Raw genomic sequence first — 19,433 nt, 5'->3', positions numbered from 1 at the left:
ATAAGGGAATTGAGGATACTAGAGGATGTGACAAAATAGCAGTTGGACCGGGATTTGATCCCATGCGGTCACACGCATATGTCGTCTGATTGTTGTCCATCTGTATAACCCTGACCCTTAACCTCTAACCCCTGACCAGCCACGGCGTAACATCACCATGCTGGTGAACACGCTCTACATCGACTTCTCCGACGGGAAGGGGCGGAGCATCCAGGAGTACGAGGTACAGTGCGACGCCCAGCGCAAGATGGCCACCATTCACATTGTCTCAGCCGAGGAGCGCCAGAGGATGAACGAGCTGGCCCGACGCCAAGCAGAGGGGTCCGGGGGAGGTGGAGGGAAGGAGGCAGACCCAGAGCCTCACGACCCCAGTGATATAGTGTTTATTAGCATCTGTGTGCTGGCTGTTGTACTGATGGTGATTGCTGTAATCTGGCTGGTACTGCTTTAGTAGAGATGGGGGTAAGAGGAGGGAGAAGAGAGCAGAGGTGGGCGATGCAGTCTGTGAGCCAGGACACGTTGAGGTTTATAATGAAAACTGACAGATTTATTTTTGTAATAAAATGACTATATTGCTCATTTCAATTGTACCAAAACAATTATTTAATATTGTCACCACTCTTGACATAACAACATTCAATAAAAACACAGGCAGAGATCAACATTTGATTTATTTAAATATAGAAAATCTAAGATGAATACAAAACGGCTCAATTAAAAGATGAATGACCGTGTGCTCCACTGTCTTTCACCATTTTGGAAAAAGGCACCAGTCCAGATTAATGACCGTGTGCTCCACTGTCTCTCACCATTTTGGAAAAAGGCACCAGTCCAGATTAATGACCGTGTGCTCCACTGTCTTTCACCATTTTGGAAAAAGGCACCAGTCCAGTAAAAATATTTGCCAGAATGTCCCAGGTTTCCACACAGGCGTTTGGGGCTGAGGGGCTAGCTTCTTCTTCTTCTTGTGATTAGAGACCAGCTTTTTTATTTTTAAAGCACCAGTCCAGAAACAACTGGTATGTCGCAGTCTTCCTTTGCAGCAGGTCTCATGGGTCTGGGCTTAGCTACCAACATATTTGAGTAGATCCATTTGAGCAAAGTGAGGCTCAGAATCCGCCCCATCTTGATCACAGATTTTATGGTACAACCCTTTCACCCACAAATAACCCTTTTTGATATTCATTTTCCATAGAGAAGGTTCTGAACAGAGTGCATTTACTTCTTGTGGGTGGACACCAGCTGGTTTACTGGGATCTTACTCTCCTTGACTTGACCCRTGACCTCTGGCTGGTGTTTGAGGGCGAAGACCAGCTTCCTGATAGTCCGTCTGTAGGYTCCACTGACCAGCCGAGAACTCTGGTGGAACACCTCTCTCTCTATGTTCTCCACCAGACCACTGTCTGTCTGATAGATCACATACAAGGAGAGGAAAATTACTATATTGTCCAACGTTCTAGAATGTCCAACAGAAATTAGTGTTCTGTGAGTATGTGTTCTGTGTATGTGTTCTCCCAAAGACAGAGCAAGAGACACCGAGACAGAGGGAGAGACCGAGGGATAGAGCGAAAGACACTGAGACAYAGAGAGCGAGACAGAGAAYGGGAGACAGCGAGAGATGGGTGTATTGACAATCCCAACARACAGTAAAAGCCCTCTCACCTCCACTCCCAGAGCTTCAGACAGCATTCTCCTGGCGTTGTTCCTCAGTCCCTCAGTCTGCTTGTCACAGCGTACTTCTATGGAGGGCTTGTTGGAGTGCTCTTCAATGAAGCGCCTCCATACAGTGTACACTTCAGCCGCTAGGGAACTGACCTCAGGGTCGGGGTGATGCTTACGCATCTTGTTAACAGTGTGGCCTAAGAGGGAAAGAGACGAGAGGAGTTATCTGTGAGTTGGTGTGTACACTGTATTTGTGTACCAGAATGAGATGAGCTGAACATAGAAGACAAACTTTTAACAGGTGTAGGTTTTTAGGAAATGAATGAATATACTACTAGACTGTTTTAATAGATGAAGTGAATGGCAAGGGAAGGGAAGCAATACCATGATCCAAGTTCACAGACAGTGTGCTAAAAGAGAACTACACTCTCCTTCCAGTTTGTGTGATTACCTCAAGTGAAGCGTCCCAATGACAACAGGGTTGTTGGACATTTCCCTTACCTATTCTGGTTGACTTGAGCACCTCCTTGGACGGCATCTTCTTGTTGAGRTCTGCCAGGGCTAGTAGCAGATTCTCCTTGGTCTGACCAGGCAGTTCCAGCATGGACTTGTACCTTTCAATGTCCTCAATCACCACCACTCTCTGGTACGATAGGAAGACAGATCATAGATGTATTATGTACACATGCTTATTAGGCAGCACTAAGTGCACAATATCATATCATGTTTGACTTGAGAAGCGGTTGGTAACAGACACTTACGCGTAGAGACTCAATAGTTGCTTGTCGATACACCTTTTCTTTACCCTTCGTTTCCTTGGGTACTTCCCCGTTTGGTAGACGCACCAGGAATTTGTCCATTTTCCAAGGTGTCTTGGATTTATTTATGGATGGGGGGACCGATCATCGATATAGTATTTTATTTATAATCATTATTAAGAGTTCGTAAACGAACAGGGAAAACAACTCTTCAAAATACTTATTCTCCTGCGAAGAAAGCGCGTTTGTTTTTGTTCGGTTGACAAGCGTCTTAACTAAGCGGCGCGAGTTCACGTACTASCTACCGGTAGATCGATTACAGTGGCATTGACAATGCGTAAATAGCTCCAAATTCAGGGTATTTTCTAGTATTATCCCCGTATGGTGTAAAATAAAACCGCCTCAAGAAGATTGGTGGACTTTTCTTTTCTCTTTGAAATCTGCGCCGCTAGGGACTAGTTGTAACATCCACGAGCCAGCCATCCCGAATCATGATTTTATTCTCGCGAGATTTTCACGAACGAGGAAGAAGAAGGAGGACTCGCTTGTTGTTTGTTGGGATTTTCGCAGCAGGCTAAAATGGGGACATTGAAGTCCTTTAGTGTGTTAGTGAGTCTGTGCTTCGTGCTCGCATACACCTCGGCAATCGCCGATGTTTTTGATGGAGTTTTGGGAAATACTGCGTCTTGCCATAAGACATGTCAAATGACTTACAGTTTGCACACATATCCTCGGGTGAGTTGCTGCAAGCTAACTTGTAATGTTAGCCGTTTTGCTAGCTAAGCAAGTCTACTGACGGTATACCGAAAAACTGGATAAGCTAAACTGTCATTCAGCAACCAAAAAAGTACTCTGTGGCACCTACAATATATTGAGCTGTTGTAGACTTCTGTCCTGTGCATGGCAATAATGAGTGATTCAGATTGGAGGTGCCGAGTGGGCTTTTTTTCCCCCTCGATTGTTTGTAACTTAACGTTACATTTTTAGTACGACATTTTTGGAAAGTACATAGCGACGGTGACGGGAGTAACGTTAAATGTAGATTACAGTAGTTGCTCAGCGAAACGAACGTACTTTGACGTAACGCTTGCAGAGCTGGGGAATGGGAGTTTGAATCGGAGRTTTCTGAGCGTTAAAGAGCACAAAGATACTGGTTCAGTCCTGTTCATGACTGTGTTCGTTTGTGTTGTAGGAGGAGGAACTGTACGCCTGCCAGAGAGGCTGTCGCCTGTTCTCCATTTGCCAGTTCGTGGGTGACAGCGAGGATCTGAACCAAACTAAAGTCGAGTGTGACTCCAGTAAGATTCTTATGCAATGTCTTCAAAACAGATAGTACTAGTCATGTTGCAAGCTAAGTACATAGACTCATGTGCAGKAAACATATAATACTATTGTAAAGGCTGTTTTCAGTTGAACCAAAAGATTTATTACAAGAATTCTGGGTAAAAGAAAGCAGAAGCAAATAAAATGTCTAACGGGCCTCTTGGAAATATATTATATATTCTAATCAGAAAGTGTCAAATGTTCTCTAAACATCAGCTTGAGAGGCTTGTACGAAGTCAAAACAAAAGACAGTGACTTTTCAAGCTGCTACAGAATCAGTGTTCGTAATGTCATCAATACAATAATAATCAGGGTGTCCTTGTAGAAGAATCTAAACATTAAAAAAGTCATGGCTTGGGGGCCCGCATTGATTTTGTTATCATCTTAGTTACTCAGATAGCATAAGAACACGGCATAAGCCATAACAAAATGTTTAGAATTGTAGGAAATTAGCTTTAAAACTGTAAAAATTCTCTTTTCTTTGTTAAAATTACACCATTTAGACAGTCTTCTGGTTCCACGAGACGAGTGTTATCTGTTCTGTCTGTAACCTGTTTATTTTTTATTTTTTTTACTTCCTGATTCTCCCCAGCTTGTCATGAAGCGTACAGCCAGTCAGAGGAGCAGTATGCCTGCAACCTGGGCTGCCAGAGTCAGCTACCGTTTGCTGAGCAAAGACAAGAGCAGGTAGTGTTCTACACCGCTCCCTCAAACACACTCAAGTGACTGCCATTGTTTTGTTGAAGACTGATATTGACAACAGAAATATTGTTGGTGAACTGGGTGATATGTAGGAAAATAGACTGGAGACAGCCTATTGGAATAGAAATGTTGTTAACCAAGTGTGTGTGAGGAGCCTGGTCCCAGATCTGTTTGTGCTGTATAGCCAAGTCCTTAACATTTGTCAAGAAAGCACAAACATTGCCTGGTCCCAGATATGTGATTCCTACCTGACCCCATAATACTATCATCCTCCAGTTACTGGCCATGATGCCCCGTATCCACCTGCTGTACCCTTTGACTCTGGTGAGAGGGTTCTGGGATGATGTCATGAGTCAGGCCCACAGCTTGATCTCCTCCTCTTGGACCTTCTACCTCCAGGCTGACGACGGGAAGCTGGTCATCTTCCAGGTAGGTTATTTTTTTTTTGTGGGAGCAACTTCAACCCTATTCATCCACACTGGCACTCCTTTAGGATTTGTTTTTCACTTCCTGTTGCACATAGCCACTAATGGAACTTGAGTAGGTATTGTATTTAACCTTTAACTAGGCAAGTCATAAACATAAGTTACCCAACAATTTACCTTTTATCAAAGTAATTGTTGTGTAACTTGAGTATGTKATTTTGTTTTTTTTGACAGACTGAACCACAGATCCAGTTTATTCCTGCGTTTGAGCTCCAGAAAGAGGAAGTCAGAGGAGAACCACAGAAGAGATGTAAATCCTCTTTATCATATTCAGAGTTACTAGCCAGCTACCACCCGGTACTCTACCCTGAACCTTAGAGACTGCTGCCCTATGTACATATACCCTGAGTGTACAAAACATTAGGACACCTTCCTAATATTGACTTGCACTCCCTTAAGATCATCCTCAATTCATCGGTGCATGGACACTACAATGTGTCGAAAGCGTTCTACAGGGATGCTGGCCCATGTTGATTCCAATGCTTCCCGCAGTTGAATCAAGTTTGTTGGATGTCCTTTGTGTGGTGGACCATTGTTGATACACACAGGAAACAAGTGACATCAATAAGGGATCGTAGCTTTCACCTAGTCAGTCTATGTTATGAAAAGAGCAGGTGTTCCTAATGTGTTGTACACTGAGTGTACATGTACATAGTTATTGGACACAAGTCACTTGAATAATGTTTACATACTGTTTTACCCACTTCATATGTATACTGTATTCTAGTCGAGGCTCATCCTATATAGCTACTGCTGTACACACCTTTTCTATTAATATACTGTCTATACACATCATTATATATATCTATATCATGAACGAAAGTAGGTGGACGCCTACTTGTTGAACATCTCATCCCAGAATCATGGGCATTAATATGGAGTTGGTCCCACCTTTTCTGCTATAACAGCCTCCACTCTTCTGGGAAGGCTTTCCACTAGAGGTTGGAATATTGCTGCATATATACACCTCTTCAAATTAGTGGATTCGGCTATTTAAGCCACACCCGTTGCTGACAGGTGTATAAAATCGAGCACACAGCCATGCAATCTCCATAGACAAACATTGGCCTTACTGAATAGTATGTTCTGGACTGACAGTGCTTGTTTCTTAATTTTGGGGATTTGTGTGTATTGTTAGGTATGCTGCACTGTTGGTGCTAGAAACATAAGCATTTCACTTCATCTGCGATAACATCTGCAAAATATGTGTACGCTGCTGATAAAATTTGATGGGAAAAAAATATGTATTTATCAAATTGACAAACTGGAGAGAAAAAACGAAATGCTGTGAGTGTGCATTTAGGATTTACGTATGAACTTTTACACAATCACAATGTTTACTGTGTAATGCAAAAAAAAWAAAAAAWTCGTATGGAAACATGTCCATCTCTCCCGCTCCAGATCCTGGCCTTGGTAGCCCGGTGTACAAGGACTACCAGCGTAGTTTCGTCCAGGAGAGGGACAGGGACATGTATGTGGACCGCAGCATCAACGAGGACGACTACAACCTCTTCAGTTGTCTCTCCAGGTCAGTTACAGAAGGACACGTCTTCTACGCAAACTATTAGGTTTAGGTGGTAGGTTTATCAGGCAATACAGCTGAGGAAGCAGGGGGCAAAGGTCGGGGTGCTAAAATATGTAAAGAAGGAATTGTTTGGGGAAAACACTGAGCTCCTGATTTGAATGACTCATTGATGTGTATCTGACATCCCTKTCTCCTCTCTAGGAACCCCTGGCTCCCAGGCTGGATCCTGACCACCACTCTGATCCTGTCTATTCTGGTTCTCATCTGGATCTGCTGTGCTACTGTGGCGACCGCTGTTGACCAATATGTCCCAGCTGAGGTAACTCTTCCACCTAGGTCAAAAATATGAAGGAATATTCTAAAKTCCCACAAGTCTTTGCATAAATGCAAAAAAATAAATAAAGGGACTATCTTAGCAACGGCACTGGTCCCATGAATCCCACTTAACCTGGGTACAGATGTCAGATCTTAATTTGACCCATTTCGTCACAGGAGGAAAATAATCCTGCAGCAGGAGGATTCGATTGAATGTTTAGAATCGCCACCAGGGGGCGGCTGGCAGAGAGAGGTTAGGTTAGGCTATTGTTAAAGGAATTTAATTCCTATGTTTATCAACCAATTCAATTAAAACACTCTGTCCATACATAAGAATTTGTAAGATACTTATCAGCATAAAATGGACAGAAACCAGTCTCAAAATCAATTAATCAATAGCGTTTATTCTCGAGAGTACTGATCATGGTATAATTTACATCAGGTTATATAATAAAGATGATGTCATAGGTTTTAATGTCCATCCTCCTCTAGAATACAATGGCAGTATAGTTAGCGTTCTCATTACTGTCTGCCACCTGTTAAACTATCTYCAACCAACCCAAGGTCTTTCCCCTCCCTGGGTAGAMACATCATTCAAGCCTGTCTGAAGATAAACCCATTCTTTCTAACAAGGAACATATTACACTCAGCATTATGATTATAATAAGTTTCATTCATACAGTAACATCTAAGTCAAATGTATACATATTTTAGTCATTTATTCATAAAAATCCCATAACAGCTATACAATGCAGTACCGTACCATAGTTTCTAAACCCAGGMGCGCAACATAGCGAGACTTCCAGGAACGCTTGTGAAACAAACCAGGCAGACCCGGCCAGGGTTTGGTGTTTGAGATGTCAATGAGAGAAGGTTTTTTTATTTTATTTTTTCGTTGTTAATTTTCTCAAAATTTTAGAGGTGCAACCTAGATTTGAGCCAATTTATTAAGTAGTTGAACATGTTATTATTCAAACCTCGTGGAAGTGACAAACTGACACTGTATCCCATAATTACTAAAATACACAGGTAGGTTATGCTACAGTTAACACCATCTGCTATAAAATTCACTCACTTTAGGCAACGTCYTTCAAAACACCAATGTAGGCTATTTTAAACGACACTATAATTCAACAAGATCTAAAGGCATATCCCCATGAAACTGACTGACGTCAAATGGTTACTATGCAGATGTTGAATAATTATCATTCACGATTGAATGTGGTGGTGTTTTTGTCTTACAGTAGATCTGGAGCTTCCCGAAGCTTCACGTGCAGATCACGTTACGCTCGTGTATGTTCTCTTCGTAGAGAACAGGCTACTCAGACGAATGGTGCCTATGCTGTTTGGTGGAATACTGAGACGGTTGTGAATACTGAGACGGTTGTGAATACTGAGACGGTTGTGAATACTGAGACGGTTGTGATCTTGCAGACATTGATTCAGCTTTGATCAAACATATATTAAACGAGCACCATTCGTCTGAGTAGCCTGTCTCTACGCCAGAGAACATACACATGAGCGTAACGTGATCCGCAACGTGAAGCTTCGGGGAAGCTCCAGATCTTTAATCCAAATTAATACAAACCACTAGCATAATTATTATTTTTTAAGCAACGAGGCTGACGCAATCGATCAAAATGTGAAAATATTACGCTATTTCTTCACATTTATAAAGCGCAGCAATGTGCACATGGTAGTAGGCTATAATGCGAATGTTACAAAATGTAATCAATTAGCGGATAACACTGTTCTCAAATGCTATCATTCATGTAATAATGCTTTTATAAAAGGTGCAATTTTTTTATAGTGAAAATTGTCTTAACTCACGCTATGTATGCCAGTCAGGCTCTACACCGGTTGTAAAGTTATTTGGCAACTTTAGTTGTGATTACAAACCTTATCAAAACACTATAATAAAGCCTTGGCTAGGCTACTGAGGTGTGCGACTATGATTTTGAAAAAGTCCCCCAAAAAAGGCATGCACTGTTTCTTGCCTTACTGCACAGAAGCTGGGGAGTCATTCACAAGTGATAGACTAATATTGTCACCCATCAGACTTCTTGATTTAATCTTTATCTTTAAAATACTAAATAATATACTGTATGTGAAATTAGTTTTGATTTGAATGGAGCGTTATCATTCACCTGTCTCCGAACAGGCAGGGGGGAAATACATGTAATCTATGCACTTAAATAGCGAATGGAAGATGCTTCTCCTGTGTTCATTTCATGCAGCTGAGATGGGCTATAATACTCCTGTTGTAAAGTAACGCAATGTGCTTAATAAAATTGTATTTGTCACATGCGCCGAATACAACAGGTGTAGACGTTACCGTGACATGCTTAACTACAAGCCCTTAACCAACAATGCAGTTWWYAYAAWAMAWTTAKMAAAATAAAATTGAAAAAAGTTAACACAGCTATTTGGTMAATTATTTATCAGTCTTATGGCTTGAGGGTAGAAGCTGTTCAGGGTCCTGTTGGTTCAACTGACTGGTTGTAGTGAAATGGTACTTAACCGTGGTTTATTAACACATGTTAGCAATCAAGACGGAACCAAAGTCTCCCTATCAATATTGAAAATCCAACTTTTTACGTCTTTTGTCTTTGTAGAAACTGAGTATCTATGGAGACATGGAGTACGCCAAGGACCAGAAACTGCTGACCCCTTACCCAGCATCCTCTCTGGTCATCATCACCTCTGGGCAGGAGGAGGAGGCTGGACCCCTCCCTTCCAAAGTTAACCTGGACCAGTCCAACATCTAAACATCTAGGGTGTCAAACCAGCTAGCCTGGGTACCAGTCTGTTTGTGCTATCTTTCCACTTCTTGCCACTCCTAGACTGGCAAGGATTGACATAACACAAACCAACCTTTACCCAGGCTACAAACCAACAGGGGGGAGGATGATGATTAAGAGTAAAAGGACTTTTTATGGAGATTTTCAAGACTACGATTAATCTGGGTCCAGACTAGTGAATTGAAACATGATTGAGGAAGGAAATCTAAGAAGATTACTGAAAAAGCATGCTAAATTGGGTATCCATTGAAAGGGGTGATCTTCTGTCCAGGAGTAGGTTTAATCTGGATCTGAAAACTGAAGCTGGACCTTTTTTTTTGGTTTGTTTGTTTTGTTTAGAAAGCCCAAGTCAGTCTTACTTTTTCACACTGTTAGAARCCGTTTTAGTCTAAAACTGCTTCCAGCACATTTTTTGTATTTTTTTTGTATTGGCTGTTGTCTTGTTCCTCTCTCAAGCTCTAGAGATTGGCACAAGAATTGGGGGGTGTTAATTGTTGTTCTGTGAATTGGCATAAAGTGAGGCACTATCACAACGATGGCAGCGCAGTTACATTAGCTTATTTTAAAGATGTTCTTTGTTGGTGTGTGTGTATTCCAGACTCTCATTTGATGTTTTATTGAATCATTATTTTGTTGTTTGAATTCTCTTAATGAGTCCCCAATAGCCCCCTATTCCCTAGATAGTGTTGTCAAGAAATACTGCACTATAAAGGGAGTAGGGGCCTTTGGGGAATGTAGCACAAGTTTTTTGTGCCGGTTTCATCTAGAACGTAGAAACCCTAAATACATTTTGGTGAAATTACACGGGTCAGTAACGGGCTATGTGCATCTACTATTACCGCTGTATCTATCCCTTTCACTTATTGTGGTCGTGTTTAATCTGTAGTGGTTGGATGGAGGTTTTCTGTTTTATAAGCAGCCCTTTGTCACAACAGAGATTGTTTAAAATATTATACAATAACGCTGAAATGTGACTTCAGATTTGCTTTAGACATGACAGCGCTGTGGGTAGTTGTAACTTTACTTTGGTTTTCTCCTGATGAGGAATGGTTTTGAAATAAACAAGATTGAGTCAAGCGGCTGTTTGTCTATATGTTATTTTGACAGTGATACTTCAAATACTTTAACTTGTAGTCATGTTTACCATTAGGTCCTAAATCCTCTAAATCACAGCAACATGGCAAAAGGAGAACTTTTGGAAGGAAGGGGTGTAAGTATCCAAGAAGTACCTGCGTCACCCACAAATGATTTCCCTGTCCTCCTCCCTCTCTCTCTTCACTCATTAGTCTGGTCCTCCCTCCCTCCTACTCCCTCCTTATAACGCACTGTTTTAAGGGAAGAAGGGAAACGAAGTCTATCAACGATTGAGTATCAATAGGGACGTTTGAGCTCCAGAAAGAGGAAAGTACGGGGGAATCACAGTTTATATTTTTATTTAACCTTTAACTAGGCAAGTCAGTTAAGAACAAATTCTTATTTACAATGGGTTAACTGACTTGTTCAGGGGCAGAAAGACAGATTTTTTTTCAACGTTGTCAGCTCGGGGATTCGATCAAGCAACCTTTCGGTTACTGAGCCAACGCTCTAACCACTAGGCTACCTGCTCGTAAGGCCTCACTGTACCATTGTCCACACAAGATCAGAGACATTATCAAATAAATCATGACACAATATTGTATTGCAACAATTTGGATTTACTTAGTATGAAGTGGAACACAATTTTGATTAAAACGTTTCCATCTCCTACCACAGTTCCAGGCTTGAGAAGCCGGTGTACAAGGACTACCAGCTTAGTTTTGTCCAGGAGAGGGACAGGGACATGTATGTGGACCGCAGCATCAACGAGGACACCTACAACCTCTTCAGCTGTCTCCAGGCCAATTCTCACAGGGCACGTCTTCTGCCATTGGGCCTTTGAGCAAAGCACTTAACCCCTGAAACTGCTCCAGGGGTACTGCAGACTAGCTGATCCTGCTCTTTCAATCTCTCTGTGTGTTTTCTGTTCTCAACCAGTAAAGCAGGGGTTGGAACCTAATACTGGAAAATAACATTTTTTGAGGAACAGAATCAGAACCAGGAACAAACGTGATCTCTACTGTTCCAGAACAGAACCGTTATTTTAAAAAGCATGGGAATAATAACTTTATTTCATATTCCAGGCACTTTTTTTTTCAGTCCCACAAAAAAATGCAACGGGGCGCCACATTTCATCTTCACTAGGAACCCCTGGCTCACACAATGGATCTTTCTGATCCTGTCTATTCTGGTTCTCTTCTGGATCCTGGCTCTCATCTGGACCTGCTGTGCTACCATGGCAACTGCTGTAGTTCAATACATCCCAGCTGAGGTAAGTCTTCTCCTAGGCCGAAAACATAAGTGTTAGTATTCTAATATCCCATAACTCTTTGCATAAATGCAAAAAAAACAAATGATATGGAACGAACAAAATTGAAAATGTTTCTGTTGTCTTTGTAGAAACTGAGTATCTTTTTGTATTTATTATGGATCCCCATTAGTTCCTGCCAAAGCAGCAGCTACTCTTCCTGGAGTCCAGCAAAATTAAGGCAGTTTATACAATTTTAAAAACATTACAATATATTCACAGATTTCACAACACACTGTGTGCCCTCAGGCCCCTACTCTACCACATATCTACAGTACAAAATACATGTGTATGTATAGTGCGTATGTTATCGTGTGTGTGTGTATGTAGTCATGGCTCTATGTAGTACTGTGCACCTCCCATAGTCTGTTCTGGACTTGGGAACTGTGACTTCTCATCTTAGCTACTACTGCATCAATATGTTTTGACCATGACAGTTTTATATCTAGGGTTACTCCAAGCAGTTAAGTCATCTCAACTTGCTCAATTTCCACATTATTTATTACAATATTTAGTTGAGGTTTAGGGTTTAGTGAGTGTTTTGTTCCAAATACAATGCTTTTAGTTTTAGAAATATTTAGGGCTAACTTATTGCTTGCCACCCACTCTGAAACTAACTGCAGCTCTTTGTTAAGTGTTGCAGTCATTTCAGTCGCTGTAGTAGCTGATGTGTATAGCGTTGAGTCATCCGCATACATAGACACTCTGGCTTTACTCAAAGTCAGCGGCATGTCGTATACATTTTAAAAAGCAAAGGGCCTAAACAGCTACTCTGGAGAATTCCTGATTCTACCTGGATTATATTTGAGAGGCTTCCATTAAAGAACACCCTCTGTGTTCTGTTAGACAAGTAACTCTTTATCCACATTGCAGCAGGGGGTGTAAAGCCATAACACATAAGTGTTTCCAGCAGCAGACTATGATCGATAATGTCAAAAGCTGCACTGAAGTCTAACAAGACAGCCCACACAATCTTTTTATCATCAATTTCTCTCAGCCAATCATCAGTCATTTGTGTAAGTGTTGTGCTTGTTGAGTGTCCTTCCCTATAAGCGTGCTGAAATTCTGTTGTCAATTTATTTACTGTGAAATAGCATTGTATCTGGTCAAACAGTATTTTTTCCAGAAGTTTACTAAGGGTTGGTAACAGGCTGCTTGGTCGGCTATTTGAGCCAGTAAAGGGGCTTTACTATTCTTGGGTAACGGACTGACTTCAGCTTCCCTCCAGGCCTGAGGACACACGCTCTCTAGTAGGTTTATATTGAAGATGTGGCAAATACGAGTGGCAATATCGTCTGCTATTATCCTCAGCAATTTTCCATCCAGATTGTCAGACCCTGGTGGCTTGTCATTGTTGATAGACAACCATTTTTTCACCTCTTCCACACTGACTTTAACAGAATTCAAAAGTACTATTCTTGTATTTCATAATTTGGTCTGATATACTTGGATGTGTCGTGTCAGCGTTTGTTGCTGGCATGTCATCCCTAAGTTTGCTTATCTTGCCAATGAAGAAGTCATTAAAGTAGTTTGCAATCTATGGAGATATGAAGGAACCAGAGTCATTCAATATTGAAAATTAAACTTTTCCGTCTTTGTAGAAACTGAGTATCAATGGATACATGGAGTACGCCAAGGACCACGAGCTGCTGACCCCTTACCCAGCATCCTCTCTGGTCATCCCCTCCAAGCTGGAGGAAGAGGCTGGATCAGTCTAACATCTTAACATCTAGGGGCCAAACCAACATGGCGGAGATCAGAGTTGGGCTCAATTCCATTTCAATGCCAGTCAATTCAGGAAGTACACTGAAAATCCAATTCCAATTCTCTTTTAATGCTCGTCTAAACATTATTTTGATAGTGATACCTCCAATACCTAGCATTTCCTTTAAAGCCGTATTCCCATATTGACTGTTAGGTCAACCGTAAACCCTCAAACACACAGTAGCTATGGCAAAGAACAATTCAAAGGCTTTTAAGTTTCTAAGTGACTATAAACAAACCACTAAAAACTGATTTAGAACTATTGCCCCATTCAGACTTCAGTCCACTGAGCCTTGGTGCCCAGTTTATTATTAACATGGGCATGGCCCACTGTTTAAGGATAGATTCTGTTTACCTTTGTCACTGTGGGCATGTCTGAGCTGGCGTGAGGTGACTGAGGGGAAACTGTTGTTTCCACAATGCCTCAATGGTAACCAAGTAACTATCACTGAACCTATCAACCTACCTAGAATTACCTACCATAATGGTATTATGCGACTAGTTTAGCTGTGCTTTAGTAGTACTTAGATATGTTGAATGGGGAATATTGAAGAGCTGCAACATGAAATCTAACCGGACCCACCCACAGCAGGTAAAGTGTCCGTTGGAACGGAATTTGTAACAATAGTGTTTTTTTTGTAAACATCCATGGAATCATTTTAATTTCATCAATACGGAAACAACGATTTCCTCCATGTTGGAAAATATTTCCTGCGACTTAAAATGTATCACTTTTCTATTCCATGTCAGAGACTGTTTGATGACCATTCATTGGGGTCACCTGATGAAGGTAAGACAAATTATTTGTCTGTCATCACCTAGAAATGGTGTGCTTTAATGTGTGGTCCAATTATGGTACACGTTATGGTTACGGTATGATGCACACAGGGCTCTGGCCAAAAGAAGTGTACTAAATGGAGCATAGGATGCCATTTGAGAAATAACTATAGCCTTGTACAGGATCTGTCGCTGGGCTGTGGTCTTTCTCCCGTCTGTCTGTCCACAGACTGCTGTGGAGAGTGCTGCAGGCCTAGCTGTCGGTGCTGCAGCAGACGAGCTGTCTGTCTCTCCAGTATAATACTAACTGTAGGAACAGTCCTGGCTGTAATAGGGGTTATACTCACTCTGGTCTTTGGGATCCCCAAATCACCTCCTGGTAAGATAAATAAACACACTGTGGATATGTCCATTAGTACATTAGTCACACACGATATCTCAGACAGCAATGGCACGATTCTGGCAAAACTTGGGTGAATGGTGCATGTTTTACAAAATCACACTGATTGGCCGGATGGTGGCACTTTAATTAAGCAATAGGTCCCGAGGGGGTGTGGTATATGACCAATATACCACGGCTATGGGCTGTTCTTAACACGACGCAACGCTGAGTGCCTGGACACAGCCCTTAGCCGTGGTATATTGGTCATATACCACAAACCCCCCGAGGTGCCTTACTGCTATTGTAAACTGTTTACCAACATAATTAGAGCACTAAAAATAAGTGTTTTGTCATGCCCGTGGTATACGGTCTGATATACCATGGCTGTTAGACGATCAGCATTCAGGGATTGAACCACCCAGTTCATAACAAAGAGATTGAAAATGCTAACTTTGAAAGGTCACACCATTCACCCTGTTTGAGTCATGAAATCCCATACATAAGTCCCTCTCCTCACAAGGAGCACATTTGACTCAGGGACCCATACGGTCCGCCATTGATGGAGTTTCGCCATTTAGAATTTTGTGAAAAACACTTAAAACGCTACTCTTCTGGCACCGAATGTCCGATCTGCACGAAACTTGACGTGGCATCTTTGGACAAAGGACTCTCAACGCAATATTTTCCAGACTAGTACTTAAAATCAACATTCACATTGGCGTGGTCTGGCACATAAAGAAGTCAAGGATATTCATGTTGTAAATAAAGTTGGTACACATATTGCAAACACTGTCAAGACTCAACATATGCAAGAACATTCATATCGACCACACGGTGGCACTATAACAGTCACGTGTTAATATCTCTTGATGTGTTTGACTCAGTGTTGAAATGTGGCGCACATGCTTAGGGAAACGAGTCTAGCTAACCCACGTGATATCTCAGACACCACTAGTCTGGTTTTGACAACTTTGGTAAATGATGAGTCTTGCCATAGATATCTGTCAGTTACAAAATTACACTGATTGGCCCAAGGGGGTGTGGGGGGGGGGCGCTGCATCATTCGTAGGGGACGACATGTTTACTGTTGTCTTGTTTATCCATGTAATGGAGTGTTATTGTATGCAGTTACTGATATCTGACACAAGATGGCAGTAAATACTACCCTTCGGTGATATCCTGGGTTTGTAGGCCTATTTGTTGTGAAGACTTGGGGCCCTATTCATAAAACATCTCAGAGTAAGAGTACTGATGTAAGATCAGCCCCCCCCCCTCCTCTTTCATTATGGTCTAAAAGGTCTAACTGATCCTAGATCAGTGATACTACTCTGATGCTTTGTGGATACTGATCCCCAGTTCTAGTAATGAGAGTTTGTAATGTCCCCTTGTAGTAAACCGTGTCTGCAGGACAGCGGACAACGCGACAGGCTTCCTGTGTGACGACAGAGTGACCTGTATCCCGCCCTCTGACCTCTGTAACGGGGTCGTGACATGCCCCAAAGGAGCCGATGAGGACACACACTTGTGCAGTTAGTCACTGTTCCAATATTGTTCTTATTTATTTTTAATTTTGATCATTTATTTTTATTTAACCTTTATTTTATAAATTGTATCAAACACGATCATTAAAAAACACATTCATCAGTAATAAGTGATGTGATGCACCGATATGACATTTTTGGTCGATATCCGATATTTTCCTTGCCCCCKAAAAAACCTGATACCCGATATAAAACATTTTAGCGGCCTTTTAAGCATTCTAGTACAGTTAAATAGTTAACACACACGGACGCAGCGGTCTAAGGCATTGCATCTCAGTGCAAGAGGCGTCATTACAGTCTCTGGTTTGAATCCAGGCTGTATCACATCCGGCCATGATTGGGAGTCCCATAGGGCGGCGCACAATTGGCCCAGCATCGTCCAGTTTTGGCCGGGGTAGGCCGTCATTGTAAATAAAAATGTGTTCTTAACTGACTTGCCTAGTTAAATAAAAATAAACATATTTTGCATCCATGAGCTAGCTAGCTTTTTTATGACAAGCACTGTATGTGCGCATTACTATCACTACGAGTGATAGTGTAATCAATGTGTAATAACTACGTTAAAAAAAAGGTATGAACGTGTTAAATTATGTGACGTGCAGTCATATTCAGGTTCTGATTGGTCAACAAGCTTATTTGACGTATATTTTGAGACACGAAAAGACTCAAACAGCCATAGTTCCATAGAAATCATGGTTGAGAATGAAATGACTGAACAAATGAACAATGAAACAGCGCAGCAAGTAAGTGAAAGGAATAGGTTTTGATTGTTTTACTGGTAATGGGGACATAAGTAAACGCAAACAAAACGTTTTGGTCAGTGTGGTGTCTGTAACCTTTATTTAACCAGGCAAGTCAGTTAAGAACACATTTTTATTTACTATGACGGCCTACCGGGGAACAGTGGGTTTAACTGCCTTGTTCAGGGGCAGAACGACATATTTTTTACCTTGTCAGCTCGGGGATTCATTAGGCTACAAGTGGAATAAATTATGATAAACTTCACAGGGTGGTGAAAATACACCGTAATCTTTTTTGCTCCTATCTAATAAATATCGAGGGTCTTATTCTGGTGACATGATGATCGATGCTTGACTGCCATTTGACAAATAAAAATAGTTTTGCTCTTATCCATAATCTCATCACGTAGACTAGTCTACCCGCACTGTCACTGTGAACTCTTGGCTAGAGCGCATATGCCAAGACCGGCTGCAAGACCAGAGCAGTGGCGGTTCTAGACCATTTCAACTGGGGGGACCAAGCTGGGGCCAGTTGTACTGTTAGAGGTGCCAGTTACATTAGACGTTATTGTTGTCATATCGTTTTCTTCACTGCATTGCAGGCAGTAGCAGGCAAAAGACCATGTTCATAATCATCATCGTTGTGCATATTTTCTTTATGGAGATTCTAGAATATTTGCATGAAAATCTGCAACCAATTGGATGTATACCTAGCTATTGTAAGAAAAAACCTTTCCTCAGTAAAGCAGCTATTAGCAAAACCAATGCTATTCATTTTCCTAAGGACCTTGGGTTAAGAACCTCAGGGGGACTAGAACCTCGGGGGGACTAGAACCTCGGGGGGGACTAGAACCTCGGGGGGACTAGAACCTCGGGGGGACTAGAACCTCGGGGGGACTAGAACCTCAGGTTGAGATCCTCTGCTCTAAGTAAACATGTCCATACTTTTCCTTTCAGGTGATCTCCCCAACAACCTTCCAGATGGTCTTGTGTTTCGATGTGGAAACCCTCAGTTCTGGGTCTTTACTGACAAGAAGTGTAACAACTTCAACGACTGTGGGGACTGCTCTGATGAGATTGGGCCTTGTGAGTTGTATTATTCAAGTTTAATGCTGTTGTCGTCGCATACAGATTACCGTCATATTTAACTAGGCAAGTCAGTTAAGAACAAATTCTTATTTACAAAATGACAGCCTACCCCGGGCCAATTGTGCGCCGCCCTATAAGACTCCCGATCATGGCCGGTTGTGATACAGCCCGGGATCGAACCAGGGTCAGTAGTGACGCCTCTAGCACTGCTAGGCAAGAACGGTTAGAAACAGGGCAGTAATTATTTAGGTCACAAGGGTCACCACCTTTGTGAAGGGGGGAGTACATGGGCTGCATTCCAAACCTTGGGGATAGTACCAGATCTATTTATATATATATATATATAAATAAATAAAAATCGCCAGGTTAGCGGGAGTACATGTTACGGTCTAAATGGTACAAAAATGCTTGAGTTGAATGGTGCTACTCACTGGTTGTTTCCCCTGCTGTCCAGTAACCTCTTCGTACACAAAGGAGGGATTCTTTATTGTCTCCTTAGCAACCAGGCTGAACTCTTGTTCTGTGTGTTTAGATTGTCACCATTGTATTAACTCCGCTATCTTAAGACACGTGGGCTATGAAAACTGGTTACTACCTGCTTTTATTTGTTTTAATGCTTTAAAAAGGTAGTAGAGCGAAGGAACCCTAATCGCTCACGTAAACAGTACTTTGTGTAAATGACTAGATCATTTGTATATTTTTATGTTCCTCCCCAGTATATCTGGAGAGTTAACTTCCTTGTAATTGCTTAAACGCTTTTTTTTTTAAAAAGGAAAATTATCTATATCTGATCCTTGGAATAAGTTTTTCTTCAACAAGACATTATTTAAGTATCAAATTGTAAGTAATAGACTGTGTTTACCAACCTCCTATATTCAGACACACACAGTGACAGAGAGATGGCCTGTGCTTCTCATCTCCTCTCTACAGATGCTGGCTGTGCCCCCTGTGGTGTGTACTGGTGGCCCTGCATACCAGTAGACTTCCAGTACTGTTCCTGCATCCCTCGCTGTCTATGCCGTGATGGACGCCAGCACTGCTACGACTGGTCTGACGAGTACACCTGCCCCAAAAGTTTAACCTGCTAGGCTAACTGCCACATCCATCCCCTAATCTCTGAACCAAATCGAAGGTCTATACTCCGGCCATGTGAACATTCTCTCATCAGAGACTGGATCCACGCCAA

The 19,433-nt window shown here is 41.8% G+C and overlaps 4 protein-coding genes across 5 annotated transcripts in view; 3 read left to right on the top strand and 1 right to left on the bottom strand.

Moving 5' to 3' along the window:
- cdcp2 (CUB domain containing protein 2) overlaps positions 1 to 528 on the top strand; it is a gene marked incomplete at its 5' end in the record, with an annotated part of 47,972 nt that extends 47,444 nt beyond the window's left edge. The window contains one exon of the mRNA XM_070439094.1: positions 140 to 528. Within this exon, the coding sequence (XP_070295195.1) occupies positions 140 to 451 (312 nt within the window). The remainder of the gene's footprint in view (positions 1 to 139) is intronic.
- A 377-nt stretch (positions 529 to 905) lies between these two features.
- On the bottom strand, positions 906 to 2,855 carry tceanc2 (transcription elongation factor A (SII) N-terminal and central domain containing 2). Its single transcript, XM_024138182.2, has 4 exons — positions 2,424 to 2,855; positions 2,164 to 2,305; positions 1,663 to 1,859; positions 906 to 1,407 (listed from the first exon to the last, which is right to left on the bottom strand). Exons 1-4 carry the CDS (start codon positions 2,520 to 2,522, stop codon positions 1,219 to 1,221), a joined length of 627 nt encoding a protein of 208 aa, XP_023993950.1. The 5' UTR covers positions 2,523 to 2,855; the 3' UTR covers positions 906 to 1,218.
- A 79-nt stretch (positions 2,856 to 2,934) lies between these two features.
- tmem59 (transmembrane protein 59) lies at positions 2,935 to 10,016 on the top strand. Its single transcript, XM_024138181.2, has 8 exons — positions 2,935 to 3,155; positions 3,613 to 3,718; positions 4,336 to 4,430; positions 4,722 to 4,874; positions 5,105 to 5,180; positions 6,332 to 6,458; positions 6,657 to 6,774; positions 9,386 to 10,016. Exons 1-8 carry the CDS (start codon positions 3,000 to 3,002, stop codon positions 9,536 to 9,538), a joined length of 984 nt encoding a protein of 327 aa, XP_023993949.1. The 5' UTR covers positions 2,935 to 2,999; the 3' UTR covers positions 9,539 to 10,016.
- A 4,206-nt stretch (positions 10,017 to 14,222) lies between these two features.
- On the top strand, positions 14,223 to 19,366 carry LOC112070734 (low-density lipoprotein receptor class A domain-containing protein 1). 2 transcript variants are annotated; one of them, XM_070439097.1, is made up of 6 exons: positions 14,223 to 14,310; positions 14,469 to 14,508; positions 14,679 to 14,874; positions 16,269 to 16,406; positions 18,116 to 18,244; positions 19,178 to 19,366. In XM_070439097.1, exons 2-6 carry the CDS (start codon positions 14,479 to 14,481, stop codon positions 19,333 to 19,335), a joined length of 651 nt encoding a protein of 216 aa, XP_070295198.1. In that variant the 5' UTR covers positions 14,223 to 14,310; positions 14,469 to 14,478; the 3' UTR covers positions 19,336 to 19,366. The 2 variants fall into 2 exon arrangements, with proteins under 2 accessions (XP_070295198.1, XP_023993948.1); XM_024138180.2 differs by having other exon boundaries at positions 14,229 to 14,310; positions 14,725 to 14,874.
- Positions 19,367 to 19,433: the final 67 nt, after the last annotated feature.

The sequence above is a fragment of the Salvelinus sp. IW2-2015 genome, unplaced genomic scaffold (genome assembly GCF_002910315.2).
Source record: "Salvelinus sp. IW2-2015 unplaced genomic scaffold, ASM291031v2 Un_scaffold1406, whole genome shotgun sequence".
Taxonomy (NCBI): Eukaryota; Metazoa; Chordata; class Actinopteri; order Salmoniformes; family Salmonidae; genus Salvelinus; species Salvelinus sp. IW2-2015.
This window is presented reverse-complemented; position numbering and strand designations above follow the sequence as displayed.